The sequence below is a fragment of the Choristoneura fumiferana genome, chromosome 22, assembly GCF_025370935.1.
Source record: "Choristoneura fumiferana chromosome 22, NRCan_CFum_1, whole genome shotgun sequence".
NCBI classification, from domain to species: domain Eukaryota; kingdom Metazoa; phylum Arthropoda; class Insecta; order Lepidoptera; family Tortricidae; genus Choristoneura; species Choristoneura fumiferana.
Genome location: NC_133493.1, coordinates 11,732,205 through 11,749,269, shown reverse-complemented (window position 1 = coordinate 11,749,269; position 17,065 = coordinate 11,732,205). Strand labels below are relative to the sequence as shown.

Here is a 17,065-nt window from a genome sequence, read left to right as displayed (position 1 = left end):
CCATCGCGTACCTATGTTCTAGTTCCAAACGTAACTTAGCCCTTGCACATTTACTAAGATAATTTAATGAAGGAAGTAAAAAAAAATATTACTCTTTCCGTAAAAAAAAATTACTTAACAACAGCTTTTTAAAGTTCAATACTTCAATTAATAATGGCGAATCGTTTGACCTTACTTCCTTCCGTGGCCGGCATTGATTGGCTTGGAAATGGCAGTGTTACCTTAACAACACTATGCTTCTTACATCGGCACACTGTTGTCGACTTTATCCCAACGTAGTAGAGTCTAAAGGCGTCTGTAATTGTATGACAGATGGGCCGGTCAATGGTTTGCGTAGTGATGTGCAACTAAAATTATCGATGTTTATCCTCGTAAGCCCCAACGTTCTAACCTTAGGACATGCATCAAATCACATATCAACTTTTACTGGTGGTCATTAAGTTTTAAATTCTAATAACCTCCTAACGCCCAGAGTCTTTTATAAAGGACTTATTGTAATTTTAAATCAAACTCTATCATAAATGACATAAAGTTCATAGTTCATTTGTAATCGAATGAAATTAAATTTGAATTAAAATACCTACTTCGAATTGTGCGTTTTTTTACCAACGTGCTTGATTTGGTTTTTAAACGTCACATATTCATTGTATCATCATGGGTGTCAAATATTGTAAATGTATACAAATGACATCTATCAAACAAATATTTTGAGCAGTACACCTTACTCTACGAACACTTACTTAGTTAACAGTTATGTCTATGACCTGGTAAATACATCCAATTACTATTTGAAACGTCAAAACTTTCCTATTCAACTGAACATAAGTACATCGACAAAAGTAAAACCTCAATTGCCATTCAAATCAACGTATCGAATATTAAACATCGATAATATTTCGACGAACAAAGTTGCGAACATCCCTAAAGTATAACTATACTATTATAATACAGCTAACTAGCTGTATAGTTCCGCATTTGGTGTGTTTCATTCACCAAGTTACTCAGTGCCCATATATAAGATGGGTCGAGTGGGTCAGCCTTCTGCCAAGAATCGAACGGATCTGATGAGTCATTATAATAATATGTACTTAAGTTCTATTGTGTAATGTTATCGTTCGATTTAAAAAATTGTTGAATGAAAATAAAACACCCTGTAACACGTTTTTTGTTTGGATCCAATCTATGTATGTTCTGGTATCCTGTGTTTTTAGTTTCGTACCGCAAAATGAATTAGAGAAGTTGAAAAACACCGACATTGTCACTTCAAAGTTTAATATCTCAAACGTCTGAACCGATTTTAGTGAAATTAAGCTAAGAACTATATCAATGAAACTAGCTTTAGATCAACGTAGTTAATAGGTAGCTCAACAAAGAGATGTTACAAAGTTTTTTTTTAAATAGCTCATAATGTGTACCACTGCAGGGCAAAAGCCTCCCTCTTGGCCAGATCTTGCCAATCTGACTAGAATCGGTCCAAATCGTTCCACCATCTCCTCCTAGGTCTGTCACTGCTCCAGTGCCCGTCGCATGGAACCCAAAAAATAAGTAAATGTTACGAATCTCTCGCTACGTTCACGATTTTACTTAAGAATTTCTCGCTGCGCTCAGATTTTACGATAGAATCGGTCGCTTCCCTTTGGATTCAAACTAGCGCCTTGAAGTAAGAACTCGTTTTGCGAACACTCTGTTAAGTACTGTGTTAATTTCTTACTCGTTACAAGACAACTTCGTACCTAAAGCCATTGATAAGACAATCAGTAAATTACCATACACTTATCCATTCGGCTCACCCTTCCCATATGAAAGGATATATCCTTTGGCAAGGCCACTTCCGGCCCGTTCTGGGTCTAGGTCGCCGGATAAAATGCTAAATGCATGTGACACTCTGACACTTCGTGCGTATGTTGTATGATTAATTGATTTTTTTTCCTTTTTTTAAAGATATTTTATTTTTGCAACGTTCGTTGTCATGCTGTACCCTAAGGACGGGGTAAATTGACCCAATTAAGATATTGACCCAATGGAGAGTAAATGTATAAAAATTGGGCAAGTATCTGAATATCGAAAATGGAAATATCTAATATTATGGAAATATCTAAATAGTTTGTCTGTCTGTGGCACCGTACCTCTTAAACGTATGGACTATTTGAATCCATCCATCCATCCATACATCCATACATCGCATCGCATCGCATCGCAATATCGCAAATGCTTACAGAGTAGTTTTGGTTGGCTGTTTGTAATTTTTTCCTTTGTCAGTTTATGTAAGCAAAATTAAAAAGTCAGAGCTGCGGTCAATAATGGATTTTCATACGTTATGTAGGGAGCCATAAATGAAAAGCTTCGTGTCTCCATTTCGTGACATTAACGCATACTTTCCGAGCATGTTTGAGAAAAAGCTGTTATACTCGTATGCAATGCAATAAAGAGCTAACATAAACTTGATACCAATGTAGGTCACTTCGATGAATCTTTTTATAGTATATTAATAATCCAATCACGCAAATCGGAATTTCCGCCAACATTTATATCGAAACGCATGAAGGTCGGTCTGTTGGTCCGCGAACCTGGTACTTGACCTCGAGGCTCCGATGTGCATACTAACTGAGTGCAAATTGTATAACATGTGTAATACACGGTTACATTAACCGACTTCGATGAACCAATTTTGATAAAACATGTCTAAGAACCATCGCTAGGAAACCTGCTTTCAATTAAAAAAAAAACAGCATTCAAATCGGTCCACCCATTGCTACGGTGCCACAAACAGACAGACAGAGACACATAGCGGTAAAACTTATAACACCCCTCTTTTTGTGTCGGGGGTTTAAAAGGAGAAGGTTCTCAAGTCGGTAGTAATTTTTATAATGTTTAATCACTAGCATCATTCCAGCTTATATACTTCCCACTGTTGGGCACAAGCCTCCGCTCAGAATGATTGGGTTTTTAGGCCGTAGTTCCCAAACCGGCCCAGTGCGGATTGGGAACTTCACTTCGGCCACTGAATCACTTGAAAGTAACGCCTGATTCAAAAAAATATTCATGAACCCAATTTGGAAATTTCTTTTTGTCTTTATACTAATTTTCCGTTTTATATAAATGGTTGTATTTAAATCTGTGAGAATCCGCAAACTTGATTTACTCGTTTTTTTTTTACATCAAGACTTCATAAATCCTTTTTTTTTCAAAATATTTGGATTACTTAATTACCTAGGTTTTAAAAATGAAAAAAAAAATTAAACGCTTTCTACCTTGAATTAATTTTCCATAGATAAAAAAAAATGCAAATCAATACAATGAATTATTAATGGAATATGCTAAAGTTGGTTAAATTTAATTTATGATTAGTTTTATGTATCGCACAATGACAAATTTAAGAATATTATTTTTTAATTACTATAATTTGCATTCTTTTATTTATTTTAAGAACTTCTGTAGTAAAAACATTTTTGTTGACATAAGTTTTATAATGATACAAGGAAAAAACAAAACATTACGCCAAAGGATATAAGGAAGTGCGGCATTGTATTTATATCACGGACCAAAAAACAAATAATATAAACATGAGGAAAAATGCAAAAAGATATGCCCCGGGTGAGGATCGAACTCACGACCTTAAGATTATGAGACTTACGCGCTGCCTACTGCGCTACCGAGGCTATGATGTAACGGGCAAAAATAAGGTACACGTGAGTGAGAAGCCGCCATGTTGAATTTGTTATCGATAACGATGCCGATGCTAAACCAAGGTAAGACGTGGAGAGTCTGATGCAAATATTTTACAAGCTTTTATTTTGCCATGTTTTTTTTTATTTCGGTTTTAAAATTGATTGCGACTGATAAAGTTAAAATTACAATTTTGAAAACAATTCATCTACAGTTACGTTTTGTAAATCGTTTAAACTACTCTATCGATAAATAAAATTAATACTTAAAAGGTTTCGAAAGTATACCTTTATGAAGTCCCTTCTGTTTATTTGTGTATACATTTATCAAAAATAAGAACTAAAAATATATAATTAAACAAAAAAAGGCACTAAGTACTTAATTTTATTTTAAACCTTCAAAAGTGCATTTCTCGTAGGTATATGTATAGATATTATATTATATGATGTACTGATGTGCCAAGGGAAACTTTTCAAAATTGCAGAATTTTTCATAGGTTGCAGAATTTTGTATGTGGATTGAAAGTTTCCGTTTCATAAATTTAATATATCAAGTAACAATTTGCAGATATAATTGGGCCAATCAACTATTTTACCGACACTTTAGGCGTCTCCTGCGTTACCAAAATTGTCTCTGGCGTTACCAAAAAATCGTACTTCCAACAAGATATTTCACGGTTTAATAGGTTGAACTTATACGTGTATTCGTGTACACCATTTATTAAATTACAGAAAAAACATATTTACTTACAAAAATCTGCAATTGTTTGAAAAATGTCGTGGACAGATTAGTGTGGGTAAAAAAGTTGATTGACCCATTACCGAAAACTTATCCGACTTTGGTGCGAAGAAATTTACTACGTGTAGTACTTAGGAGCTTTCGGGGCGAACAAAATTGATATTTGTCTGAACATAACCTAACCAACAAAAGTTGGAAAACCTCCTACTTTGTCACTTCAAAGTGTCAATACCTTACCTTACCTACCTTACCTTAAATACTGCTGAACCGATTTTGATGAAACATATCTAAGAACCATCGCTAGAAAACCTGATTTCAAATATGAAAACGGCATTCAAATCGGTTCACCCGTTTACGAGCTACGGTGCCATAGGCAGACACACAGGCATACATGGCGGTCAAACTTATAACACCTCTCTTTTTGCGTCGGGGGTTAAAAATAGAGCTTTGTCTGATCTCTGAGAAAATCTAGATATACTTACTCATATTGTTTTTTTTTTGCTTCGTCATGCATCCGCCTGGTCGCTTAATTAAGTGCAATAAAGCGTTATAAAGACATACATATAATACAGTAGTAGTATTTTCAACAAAGAAAGTCAAAGTACCTACACACACGTATGATATTTATTTACCAGTACTGCAGGGCTGCTACGAAACTCGAAACTCGAAGTTCGTGTCGTGCGGTCCCTCTCGCTCTCGTATTAAATAGTATAAGTGTCAGAGGGACCGCACGCGCACGACACGAACTTCGAGTTTCGAGTTTCGTAGTGTAGCCCTGCTGAAGCCATATGACAATGATGTAACCCAATTATTTGCTCAACCGAATTATGTCTGAGTTGTGTGTACGTGTGTCGTAGGTGGGTCCGTAGCGTGTAAACCAAATCAGGGCTTGATGGGTCAAGGACTGAACCACGGCCCATTGCTGATAGTGATATGTAGGGCTCGGATTATTGCGTGCGACTATTGACAGGTGTGCGACTATTGAGAAGCCGTGGTGGCCTAGTGGTTTGACCTATCGCCTCTCAAGCAGAGGGTCGTGGGTTCAAACCCCGGCTCGCACCTCTGAGTATTTCGAAATTCATGTGCGGAATTACATTTGAAATCTACCACGAGCTTTGCGGTGAAGGAAAACATCGTGAGGAAACCTGCACAAACCTGCGAAGCAATTCAATGGTGCGTGTGAAGTTCCCAATCCGCACTGGGCCCGCGTGGGAACTACGGCCCAAGCCCTCTTGTTCTGAGAGGAGGCCTGTGCCCAGCAGTGGGACGCATATAGGCTGGGATGATTGACAGGTTGTAGGGAGAGAGCATTGGTTTTTATCGATGTTATCGACAAATCGAATTTTTTTTTAAGTAACAATAAAACCTCAAACTTTACGATGATACTCGTGCGTACATTTTTCAGCGGTCCATAATGAAAAAAGTTCAAAATATTGGAAAGTTGAATCCGTTCAAATTCATCATCATCATCATCCCAGCCTATATACGTCCCACTGCTGGGCACAGGCCTCCTCTCAGAACAAGAGGGCTTGGGCCATAGTTCACACGCGGGCCCAGTGCGGATTGGGAACTTCACACGCACCATTGAATTGCTTCGCAGGTTTGTGCAGGTTTCCTCACGATGTTTTCCTTCACCGCAAAGCTCGTGGTAAATTTCAAATGTAATTCCGCACATGAATTTCGAAAAACTCAGAGGTGCGAGCCGGGGTTTGAACCCACGACCCTCTGTTTGACCCTCCGTTCAAATTGCTTTATTGGAATATTTCACTATAATTACGAATACCTACCTTTACATTTTATTGCTTGAGAAAAGCTCCCTCTGAGACTGCTTAACGTTAGGTAGCTTGTTTGCCTACCCTTTGATAAAATAAAAGAGAAAATATTATTTTGTATTCCTTCAGTTCTTACCATAGCCCATATAGAGTATTTTATAATAATAATATTTCAAGCACAAATAAATTTACTATTATGTTTAAATGTAACTTTAAACATACACCGAAATAGACCATAGGTGAGGTGGACGACTATTGTCCCACTAGCACGAGCTAGGAGGAGTGATAGAAGCTCCTGCTGGGTATTTCTTGCTTTTCAGTTTTTTCGGCGGTTTAATTTTTTACTAAAAAAAGTTTTTATTTTATATTTTTTTCCTACCTTTAGGGTAGAATTATTTTTCCAAATTTACATGGGACCAACTTCAAGGTATACGCTTTCCAATAAAAAAAGAATTATTAAAATCGGACTACGCTATAAAAAGGTATGCGTGGTCATACATAATAAAAAAATAAACGCGTTGACTTGAGAACCACTCGTTTTTTTCGTCGGTTAAAAATATCTTACACGTCCTGCCGGCCCTTGAAATATGTAGAGTCGTATATCAGACATTTCAGAAACAGAAACGTTTCGCATTTTCGGAATTTTACTTCGCAATTTCGCATAAACATGCTATTTTTTCTTTGTAAATTGTCTATTTATACTTAATGCGTATGCTTAGGTTCAGGTCAGGTCAGGTTCAGGGTCAAAATTATTTTTCTTTGTCTTATTTCTATCTCGGAAATGTGACGGAGTAGTTTTTTGTTTGGGACATAGTGGCATTTAAAAAATTTCTCTACTTTTTTAAATATTAGTTACATCGAAAAAGACACATTTTTTTAAATTGTCAGTTAGAAGACATAAATAATTTCGTGACAGAGTGGCCTGTAACAATATACAACGAAAAGAATTTCGGTCCGGTTGGGTACAGGCTCACTTTTTCAAAATAGAAATAATAAGTATCCACCTGTCTATTTTTTTTAAACTCTTTATTAGTGAAAAGTGAAAATCTCATTATACTTATTTTTAATTCTGTTATTTAACCACACAAAGCTGTTGCCCCAATAAAATACTATTAAAATATTTACGTTCAATTTATTGTCATCCAAAATGAGTTCACAATTGATTATAAGTAAGTAAAAAACAACCTTCTGAATTAAATCATTACACCACACGTGACCGGGACGGATTGATTGGCTCTCTCTTTCTTATTAGCGTTACAACACCCAATAGTTTTGCAAATGAAGGTAGGTTCAGTCTTATAGTTCAGTGAACATAACCTAACTGTTTGAGGTTAGTATTTAATCCATACTAATATTCTAAATGCGAAAGTGTGTGTGTTTGTATGTTTGTGTGTTTGTATGTATGTTTGTCCGTCTTTCACGTCGAAACGGAGCGACGGATGGACGTGATTTTTGGCATAGAGATAGTTTATGGGCAGAGAGTGACATAGGCTACTTTTTATTCCGGTAAAATGCACAGTTACCGAGGAATTAGCGCGCGATAACTGACTTCGACGCGGGCGAAGCCACGGGAAAAAGCTAGTATTTATATACTTAGAGCTCGCAGTTCCCTTGAATAAAGAATAAGTTTAGCAATTCAAAGAACCCTGCCAGCATCTCCGGAACCTTGCGAAGGGGTCTGGCTTAATTAATTTGTTTATTTTTGTTTTTTTTTTGTTTTATGTATGTACTAGCTTTTGCCCACGGCTTCACCCGCGAAAAAAAAGTGTTAAGTACAAAGGCCATGAAAGGTCGTGTTCCCTCGAATAAATAAGCAACGAGGAACACAAAAAAAAACATACTGTTCCTTCAAAACGCATCTGCAGGATGCAGTCATGAATAATTCGCGAACTGCAGGAAGGGGCACTGCCGAAAATTAACAATTGTAGTTTCTTACGAGTGGCTCTAATAGGTTCTTTTTAGGTTTTCTAAATCCTACCAGGAGGTTTCGCCATGTCCGTCCGTCCGTCCGTGGCTTATTTAGATACTGGTAAAAAAAAGGATAGCTGAGAACTAGTTAGAACCAAAATAATCCCAACATTGCAAAACTGATTTTGTAAGACATCTAACTTTTAGCTACTAGTAGGCGGTAGTTTTGTAGTCACTCAAGTTATGTTACAAGCTAAGCAACAAGATTTTTAGTTACTGTTAGCAAAATCTTTTTATCAGTGTGGTGTTAGGTAGGAGGCGTAATACGCTATTTGACATGTCCAGAATTTGCCATTATGCTGTATTGTACTGATTTTGTACGAGATAATATGACGTGGTTAAAGCGGGTTCAAGGTTCAAGCAACTGGAGGTCTATGGGGGAGGCCTATGTCCAACAGTGGACGTCCTGCGGCTGAGATGATAATGATGGTGATGACATTTATTCTAAGAGGAAGCCTGTTCCCAGGAGTGGGACGTATATATAGGCTGGGATGAAAATGAAAAAGTTAAATAAAGTTTTTTTTTATTAGATAGGAGTATAGCCAACACTGATACATTAATTAAAGTAATCTATCTACTTTTATTTCAATGATCAGTCTCATACCTAATGATACTTATATCACAAAAAGTCCAAAAACTACGGAACAGAAAGCCTTCCTTTCTACTTACGTCATCAAATCGATGGCAATCTCCATAATTGTAAAGTTGGAGCCATTAAAAAATGGTTCAGAGCAGAATGGGCCATCAAACCGTCGCGTGGTGTGGAACGGAAGATGAGATAGAGCAAGATAGCGTGTTTCACAACGCTTGCAGTCGCTGACGGTAGAATGGTTTCTTTGTTTGTACAGACAGACTGGACAGAACACTGTCTCTATACCACGCGCCATATAAATCTGCCTAAAAGTTCATTACTTAATACTGTTTTGCCGCATTTTTGAGATACATTTTTTATGCGACGTCTTTACGTTACTCCCGGATTGTGTTCGAATCGCTTAACGGTATATGCCTATTCAATTATTGGAATTATACCTTTACCTATAGTTTTTGTGGTACTTGTCGGGGCAATGAACTTTTAGGCAAAGTTAGGCGGCGGTATGTATGGCTTATCTATATAAGAGGCTTAGGCTTGAAATATGTCATACCTAAATTTCATTTACCTTAACTTCTCATTATCATCATCATCATTATCATATATCAGAGTTCATCATTAGAGCAACACAATTGTTCACATTGCTAATCTTGAAACGTCAATCTATTTTTACTCACTATTCAATATGACAATCAGCCTTATTGTTTTATTTCTGCAGTAGAAAGAAAGAAAGAAAGAAAGAATAAATATTTAATAGCCAACAGTACAAACAATACAAGACAACAATATAAACAATACAAGATAAAATAGTACAATACAGCATAGATCATATAAAAGGAGTTAAAAAAAAATGAGAATATAACTTTGGAAGTAGTCTGTCCTGCGGCAAAAGGAGCAAACTCAGCTAATGCTGCGCTTACGCGGAAGCTGCCAGCGCTGGTTTTCAGTCTGCCCCTGTCGACACATACTGGAATATTGTCTATAGCGGGTTGGAAGGAACTGTCATTAAAATAAAGCACTTTCTTGGTCGACTGCACTCGGATGGCCCCTATTGTATGTAATTAATTATTTACTGATATATATTATACTAAAAAAATATCGATGACTGGATGGCCAAGTGGTTAGAGAACCTGACTACGAAGCTTGAGGTCCTGGGTTCGATCACCGGCCGAGGCAGATGCTGATATTTGTATGAATAATACGAATGTTTGCTCTCGGGTCTTAGATGTTTAATATATATTTTATCTATATACGCATGTTAATCCGTTGCCTAGCATCCATAGTACAAGTTTGGGACTAGGTCAATTGGTGTCAAGTGACCCATGATATTTATTCAGTTACTTTCTCCCTTCATCAGCAGGAGCCAGCAAATAGGCCGCAACGTTGTCCACAGTTGCAGGTCTTCAGCCCAACGCTGGCCAGCGGCCGGTTGAATAACCGCAATCCAATTATTAAAGTTACGTTACAGCCGTAATCCAGTTACTCCAGAATTTCGGTGACGTAAAATGGCTTCTGCAGACACGCCTCCGCGTTGTCAGGTGATTGCTATTGATGTTTTACGTGTAAGGTTGCTAATACGCATTAGGTATGCGTTACTTGGAACAACACAATTGTAATAATAGTTCGTAACGTTATTTATTTACTAATTAAATTGCAGAGTCGTACGTCACCTCATCAGTATCAGGCCATATACTACAATGTGCAAAACTCGAACTGACTGACGACGCTTATGAAATTTAATTCGAGAGTGAAAGGGACGGTGCGATACGAACTTCGATTTGCGAGTTTCGTAGTAGCCCAGCAGTACCTACCTAAATTGGTGTTGATTGGCCCACATTTTTGCACATTGGCATGCTAACAGATATTGATTTGATACAACAAAGGGTGTACAACAAAACGTGCCAGAGGGCCTACTCCGAAGTTCGAAAATCGAAGTTCGTATCGTATCGTCCCTCTCGCTCTCGTATTAAATAGTATAAGTGACAGAGGGACCGAACGACACGAACTTCGATTTTCGAATTTCGTAGCTCCCCAGATTTTTGCATTCTCCGCCCCCTTTCTCTCTCTCAACCCAAAAAAAAAGTAACTAGATAAAAACGCACCGAAGTTAAACATCTAGTTTGACCTTAGGGTAAACCCGAAATATTGGCGAAGACAATGACCTTTAACACCAGCAGGCAAAAACAGAAACTGAGCCGGAAGCAGGAAGGTCAACTTAAACTGCTGCACGACTGCCTAAGGCTGAGATGCGCGAGTGTGTTGTGAGGAATGTGTTTCTAATGAACCAATAGAAACGCTTCATTTAGCCATCCTCTCTTCGCGCTATACTGTTTCCACTAGAGCTGTGCTATGCGAGGATAGGTAAGGTAACGGCGCCTATTAATAATAACAATAAAATTGTAGATACAATTTACAGTTTAACTTAAATAATTAGATTAATTAAATGTTATTAAAATATACTTAACCTTAATTTTAAACTAGAATTTGTACGTCACATAGTGACAAAAACATGTGAAACTCTCTTTCTTTCTTACCACAAAATATGTACCATGTTTTTATGCAAATAAATGATTTATTTATTTATTTATTTATTACCGGGGGTATCGAAATCGGCGGCAATCTAAAATACGCATTTTATAATCAAACCGATCATTTAGGGCTTATAGGGTGCCGTAAGTGCAGATTTTTTTGATAAAGTTGTGGCTTTTAGGTACTCAGCATACATACATCACACTATTACTGGTGGCATAAGCATAAAAAAACACAGTGGGCTGGATACATTATTTGAATCATAGTTTTTTTAGTTTTCTCAAAAAAAAACTTGTTGTACTTACTTGCCTCAGCACGAGCCAGCAGGAATGGAACAATAGTCGTCTACCTCGCCTACATGGGTTTCAATCCATCCTGCTGGGTCGTGCTGAGTCACCGATTTCGAGCTATTACCTACTAGCTAGAAAAATATTTTCAAGGGTTTTGTAGTCGGTTCCATTTTCCGTTATTTTTTATTTTTTGGAGTCGGTTTTACTTTTTTGTTAAAAAAAATCTTTATTTCTCACTTTTTAGTGATTCGTAGCCAAATAACATCTCACAACGATTCCATTAAGCCCAAACACGGCTTAGGTACGTTGTTTTATAACAGAGTTCCGTTGCCTACCTTCCGGCTTCAGCATCAGATCAGTTCGAAAGAATCATTAACTTAAAGCTCCTTCTTAGTCGCTTATCTAGGTATATTATCATGATCGTTTATAGACGAGCGAGCATTACTTAGCTTTGACGAGTTCCATTGGTCATCTACGTTCATCAGGTCCAGTTTACCAAATGATACTTTCTGAATGTAAATGCTCATCTTAATGCTAAAAATGCCAAAATCGCCATAGGTGTACCTATAAAATTTGAGGTTTGCCCTCGATTTCCCTAGGATCCCATCATCAGATCTTGACTTGGTGACAATGAGACTATCTCAGAAGAGTAGGTATCCTTTCGAATAAAAGAAGAATTTTGAAAATCGGGCCACAATTGACTAAGTAATCGGCGAACATACATAAAAAAAATACAAACATTGGAACATAGAACCTCCTCCTTTTTGAAGTCGGTTAAAAATACGAAATCCTTAAGAAAAATATTACTTGATTTTTTCGTAATGGCTACGGAACCCTATTTCGGGCGTGTCCGACACGCTCTTATTATTCGAGAATTACGCCTGTGGATTTGATGTCGTTTTCGATTATTTGTTAGAGTTCCTGTATTTCTACAAAAAAAACTATATTAGGAAAAACTGTATCGGCCATTTTTACAGAAGTGTCCAGAAAAATGAGACAGGTGAAATACTCGAATAATCGCCTCGCCCACTTACGGTCTCTCATTTCTCGATAATGCGGGAAACTGGTAGCGGTTGAAACGTTCGTAGGACTACCCCCACTGCATGCCAAGTGGGGGAAAGTGGCCTGTGTCTTATTTTAGATATCCTTAAGTACCTATACTATATTTCATGCTTATTCGTTACAATACATAATAATATAATGCAATGACTCTTTATTGTGCCTACACCAGAAATTGTAAGCGAAAGGAAAACTGAGGTACACAGAGAGAAAATTACAAGGTAAGCAACCATTATAGATCAGAATATATTAACACAGCGGAGAGACATTCACATCCTGTGTCTCCTTTTTAATGCATTGTTTAATCCTTCCTCTCCCTCGTACCTATCTGAAAGGTTTAGCTACTTGGCCGCTGGAAGCGGGCACCGCTTGCGGTCCAGCTCCAGACTCACCCTTGCCTTCCCGCCGAACAATGCGCGTCCATATGGCTAAATCTTTCAGCATCCATTCCGTGAAGCTGTGGAACGAGTTGCTTTTGCTCATTAGGGAGTCCCCGTCTGTGGCCTCGCTCAGGGATAGATTGAAGAAACTGACAGTAGGTAATCGTATTATTTGTATTTATATGTATTGTTTATTCATAATGTGTATGTGTGTATCGTGTTCAATGTAAATGGTAACTAAGTACCAATATCTGGCACAACAAGCGTGCATAAATATCTGATACGACTCTATTTCTAGGGCCGGAAGGACGTGTCAGATATTTTTGAGCGCTCTGCTGTGGCAGATATTAATGCTGGTGACTTTATCTATATTGTTTATTAATTGTACTTATTTATTATGTTATGTACCTATTCCATTCTTCTCACTGTGCATAAATTACTGTTCGCCTATCTTTAAGTTTTCCTTTCCTGTTTAGGTTAGCTGAGAAGATCCCTTTTAGGGATAAGTTCGGCTTTTGTACTCTTTTGATTTGTTGTTTTCTTTTTGTATTACTTTTGTGTTTTAAAGAATTTACATACATACATTAAATTAAAGTTCAACAAAAATACACACACATAAATCGTACAAATAATACCACGTCTAAAATTAATATAGGGAGTGGAATAAACAGCAACATAAAATAAATAAGTAAACTATTATAAAGTCAATCATTACAAAATGACAGATAGTCCATTCAGCCGTCTTAGAGTAAAAGATTAACAGACAAACACACACAGTATTGCATTTATAATATTAGTACAATAAAATATAACTAGATTCAAGGCCCCATATAAAACTTCGTGCCGGTTGGACTTTACATAGCAGAAAGATGACCATTTAAACTGTGGTTATTAACAAGTAAAAGAGTTTTAATGAGTCCATTATACTCTTAATGACGACATTAAAAAATAATCACCTCAGTAAAGTGTGAAACTAATGCTAAGCAAATGTTTTTAATAAGCTTATAACAACATCTCGTCGACCTAACATGTAATACTTTCACCAAATGACCATTCCATCCCACAGAAGTAATTAAATGACGTGTTTATGTTTACTACTGTAATGAACGTTTATCGAGGTCGTCTCTAGTACGAGTAGCTGGTATTTTCTTGACAATAAACATATTCCGAGTGCACTGAAGATGCATTCTGACCTCGTTACAATTATAAGTATAGATCATGGAAACCAGCCGTATAATCACCTATTATATACTGCTATCAATTACAGAAACGTTTTTTGCCACTATTTGTACAATCGCGTGCTCGCCCGATAACAAATATAACATCGTGAGATCGCGAGTAATTAAATTCGCCGCTCCCAAACTAACCTCCTTAAACACAATGCCACCTTTACCGCAAACAAGTGTGTAAGCTAATTACGCATACGGCACATGGCGAGCAATGTCATCTCGTATCGTTTCCGACTCACTTTTACCCGTACATCCCCCCGACCTTATAAAAGAGGCGGCGGTGCGCGCGCGCCCGCAGTCCGCACCGCGCTACCGACCGAGTCACGCGTGTAATGCAATAGTGCGGAGTCTCTCAGCACAGACATGGAGGGTGTCCCCAGCCAGGGCGTGCCCGAGGACGAGGGCATCGCCGCCGACCGCCGCCTGTCCGCCGACGACCACGCCGACCTCTCCGACTCCGGCTCCGAAGCCGGCTCCGGCGCCGGTAAAGACTCCGGCTGCGAAGTCGCCGCCGAAGCCCAGGACCCGCCCTACACCCCCCCGGACGACGAACTCGCCAACAGGATAGTGTCCCAAGTTGAATTTTATTTTTCCGACGCGAACATCACTAAGGACGCGTTTCTGTTGAAACATGTCCGCCGCAACAAGGAGGGGTACGTCTCCCTCAAGTTAATATCGAGTTTTAAACGCGTCAAGCATCTGACGAAAGACTGGAGAGTCGTGGCCGAAGCTCTCAAGCGGTCGACGAAGTTAGAGATCAACGAAGCCGGCACCAAGCTGCGCAGGATGGAGCCGCTGCCGGCTTACGACGAGACCACGCCGTCCAGGACAGTGGTGGCCGTCAAGATGCCTATCGACAAGCCGTCGGTGGAGAACGTGTCGAGGTTGTTCGCGAGTTGCGGCGAGATCGCTCTGGTTCGCGTGCTCCGCCCCGGCAACCCCGTGCCCGCCGACGTCCGCCAGTTTCTCAACAAGAACCCGAGTCTCGTGAACTGTGTGTGTGCTTTAGTTGAATTCACGGAATCTGAATCAGCAAGAGAAGCCCTCAGGCTCCAAAACTCCGAGGACGAGGGCATGAGAGTGTACGAGCTGAATGGAGTTCCGCGTGAGCCTAAACGGAAGGTGCCAATCCGGCGGCCGCCGCCGCGCCGCCACGAGTGCGAGTACTCCTCATGCTGCAGCGGCTCGGAGGCCGAATACGAATACAGAGGTTACGGGAATCCGTTCCTCAGGAGGAATTCGAGCGGGTACTTCGCGCCGCGCACGCCGGAGATACAGACGTGGGTGCCGCGTCGCCCGTCAACTTGTAGCCACAGCTCGGACTCTGGCGTGTCGTTCTACTGCGGGTCGCGGCGGACGTCGCAGGCGAGCACGGGCAGCGCCAGCAGCGGGGACGGCTGGCTGGCGCGGCGGCTGTCGGGGTGCTCGCTGGGCGAGTGCGGCGGGCGGCGGCTGTCATGCGCGCCGCGCTTCGAGCCACGCGCGCCGCTCGTGCCCGACGGCACCCGGGGCTTCCACGCGGCGGCGCGCCAGCGCAGGATCTCAGACCTCGCGCTCTACTCGCGCTAGAAAGCGCCCGCCAACCGTGACACCTTTCTAACCACGTTGGATAACTGCCTTTCACGTTATGGCCGCTTAGTTTTTAATCTATTTCGTACGAGGAAGCGATGATTGTTTGTGATCGCGTGTGTTCCGCTAGACGGTTTAGATGTAAGTTTCTCTGCGTTGATCTGCGCGGCGGGTCGCGGCCGGACGTCCTTGTATAGTTGACCGAGAAATTTCTTTGCCATCCTAAAGTTCGATGTCAGTTGCATGACTTAAAACATCCTCTTTATCATCATCCTTTTTGTTCTGTCATAAAAAATGGCAAAGCACTTATTTGGTGGACTATATCGCGGCGTCGACCGCGGACCGCCGCTATATGCGATGGAAACGAGCTCAGTTAGTCTTAAGCACAGACAGCTGTGTTAGGTTATTTATGTAAAGTTTTGTTTGTAATTTATTAGTATTTATTGTAACGCGTATTTATTGCGTAGCGCGACGGGCGCGAGTTTTCATCCGATTATGTCAGAGTTGTGAGCACAAATCGTATAAACAAAATCGACATGCGAGCGATCGTAGACTCGGGCTAGTCGGTATCAATGGCGTTGTGTAAGGCTTGCGAAACGTGTGTAACGGCACCGAGCAAAAGTAAAAGTCGTACACATCGCCGTAATAAAAATCTGTCATTCGCCGGTCCGGAGATAAAACCGTAACAATCGCTCCGGCGGAACTAATCGGTTTCCATTTTGTAAGCGTACGATTAAGTCATAAAGTTAATATAAGTCAGTCGCGCCATGTCATCTTCTTGTAAGTTTTTAATGTTATTTATAGTTTAAGTTCCGTTGTGATGTTTAATTTTAGTAATTTTATTTCGTTGTTTTAATTTATTCTATCGGGGAGGTTGCTTCTCGAACGGCACAGCCATGGGTGCTTTAGCTATTTTACTTGGTAAGACCTCTCCGTGTAGATTAAGAACTTTAAGAGACAATTGAAAAGGTAAATAAAATAAGATTTGCAGAACTTTTTGTTTTAATTGACCTTGGTGGTGGAAAGTGGGTGTTTTTGGCCGGGTCGCCTTGACGGATCGATTTGTACGCTCGTGGATAGCCCAGTGTTGGCCAACAGGTGGCGAAGTGCCCCCGACCCGCGACTGCACTTGAACTATATCATATTTGCAGTGACGCAACGTAAATCGCTTGTTTATAATCGTAATATTTATATAAATACTAGATTTAAACTGCGGCTTCGCACGCGTAAACTATTGAACTATCTGGCAGACATATATAATTAGTTACGGAATATT

General features: G+C 39.7%; 1 protein-coding gene and 1 non-coding gene across 2 annotated transcripts; one reads left to right on the top strand and one right to left on the bottom strand.

Moving 5' to 3' along the window:
• Window positions 1-3,586: 3,586 nt before the first annotated feature.
• Window positions 3,587-3,659, bottom strand: TRNAM-CAU (transfer RNA methionine (anticodon CAU)). The gene has a single exon. It is a non-coding gene; the product is annotated as a tRNA-Met (tRNA).
• A 10,846-nt stretch (window positions 3,660-14,505) lies between these two features.
• LOC141440111 (la-related protein 6-like) lies at window positions 14,506-16,782 on the top strand. The gene has a single exon (XM_074104578.1). It carries the CDS (start codon window positions 14,584-14,586, stop codon window positions 15,787-15,789), a length of 1,206 nt encoding a protein of 401 aa, XP_073960679.1. The 5' UTR covers window positions 14,506-14,583; the 3' UTR covers window positions 15,790-16,782.
• The last annotated feature ends 283 nt before the right edge of the window (window positions 16,783-17,065 follow it).

Coding starts and splice junctions, on each gene's coding strand:
- LOC141440111 (XM_074104578.1), top strand. CDS start 14,584: ATGGAGGGTGTCCCCAGCCAGGGCGTGCCCGAGGACGAGGGCATCGCC.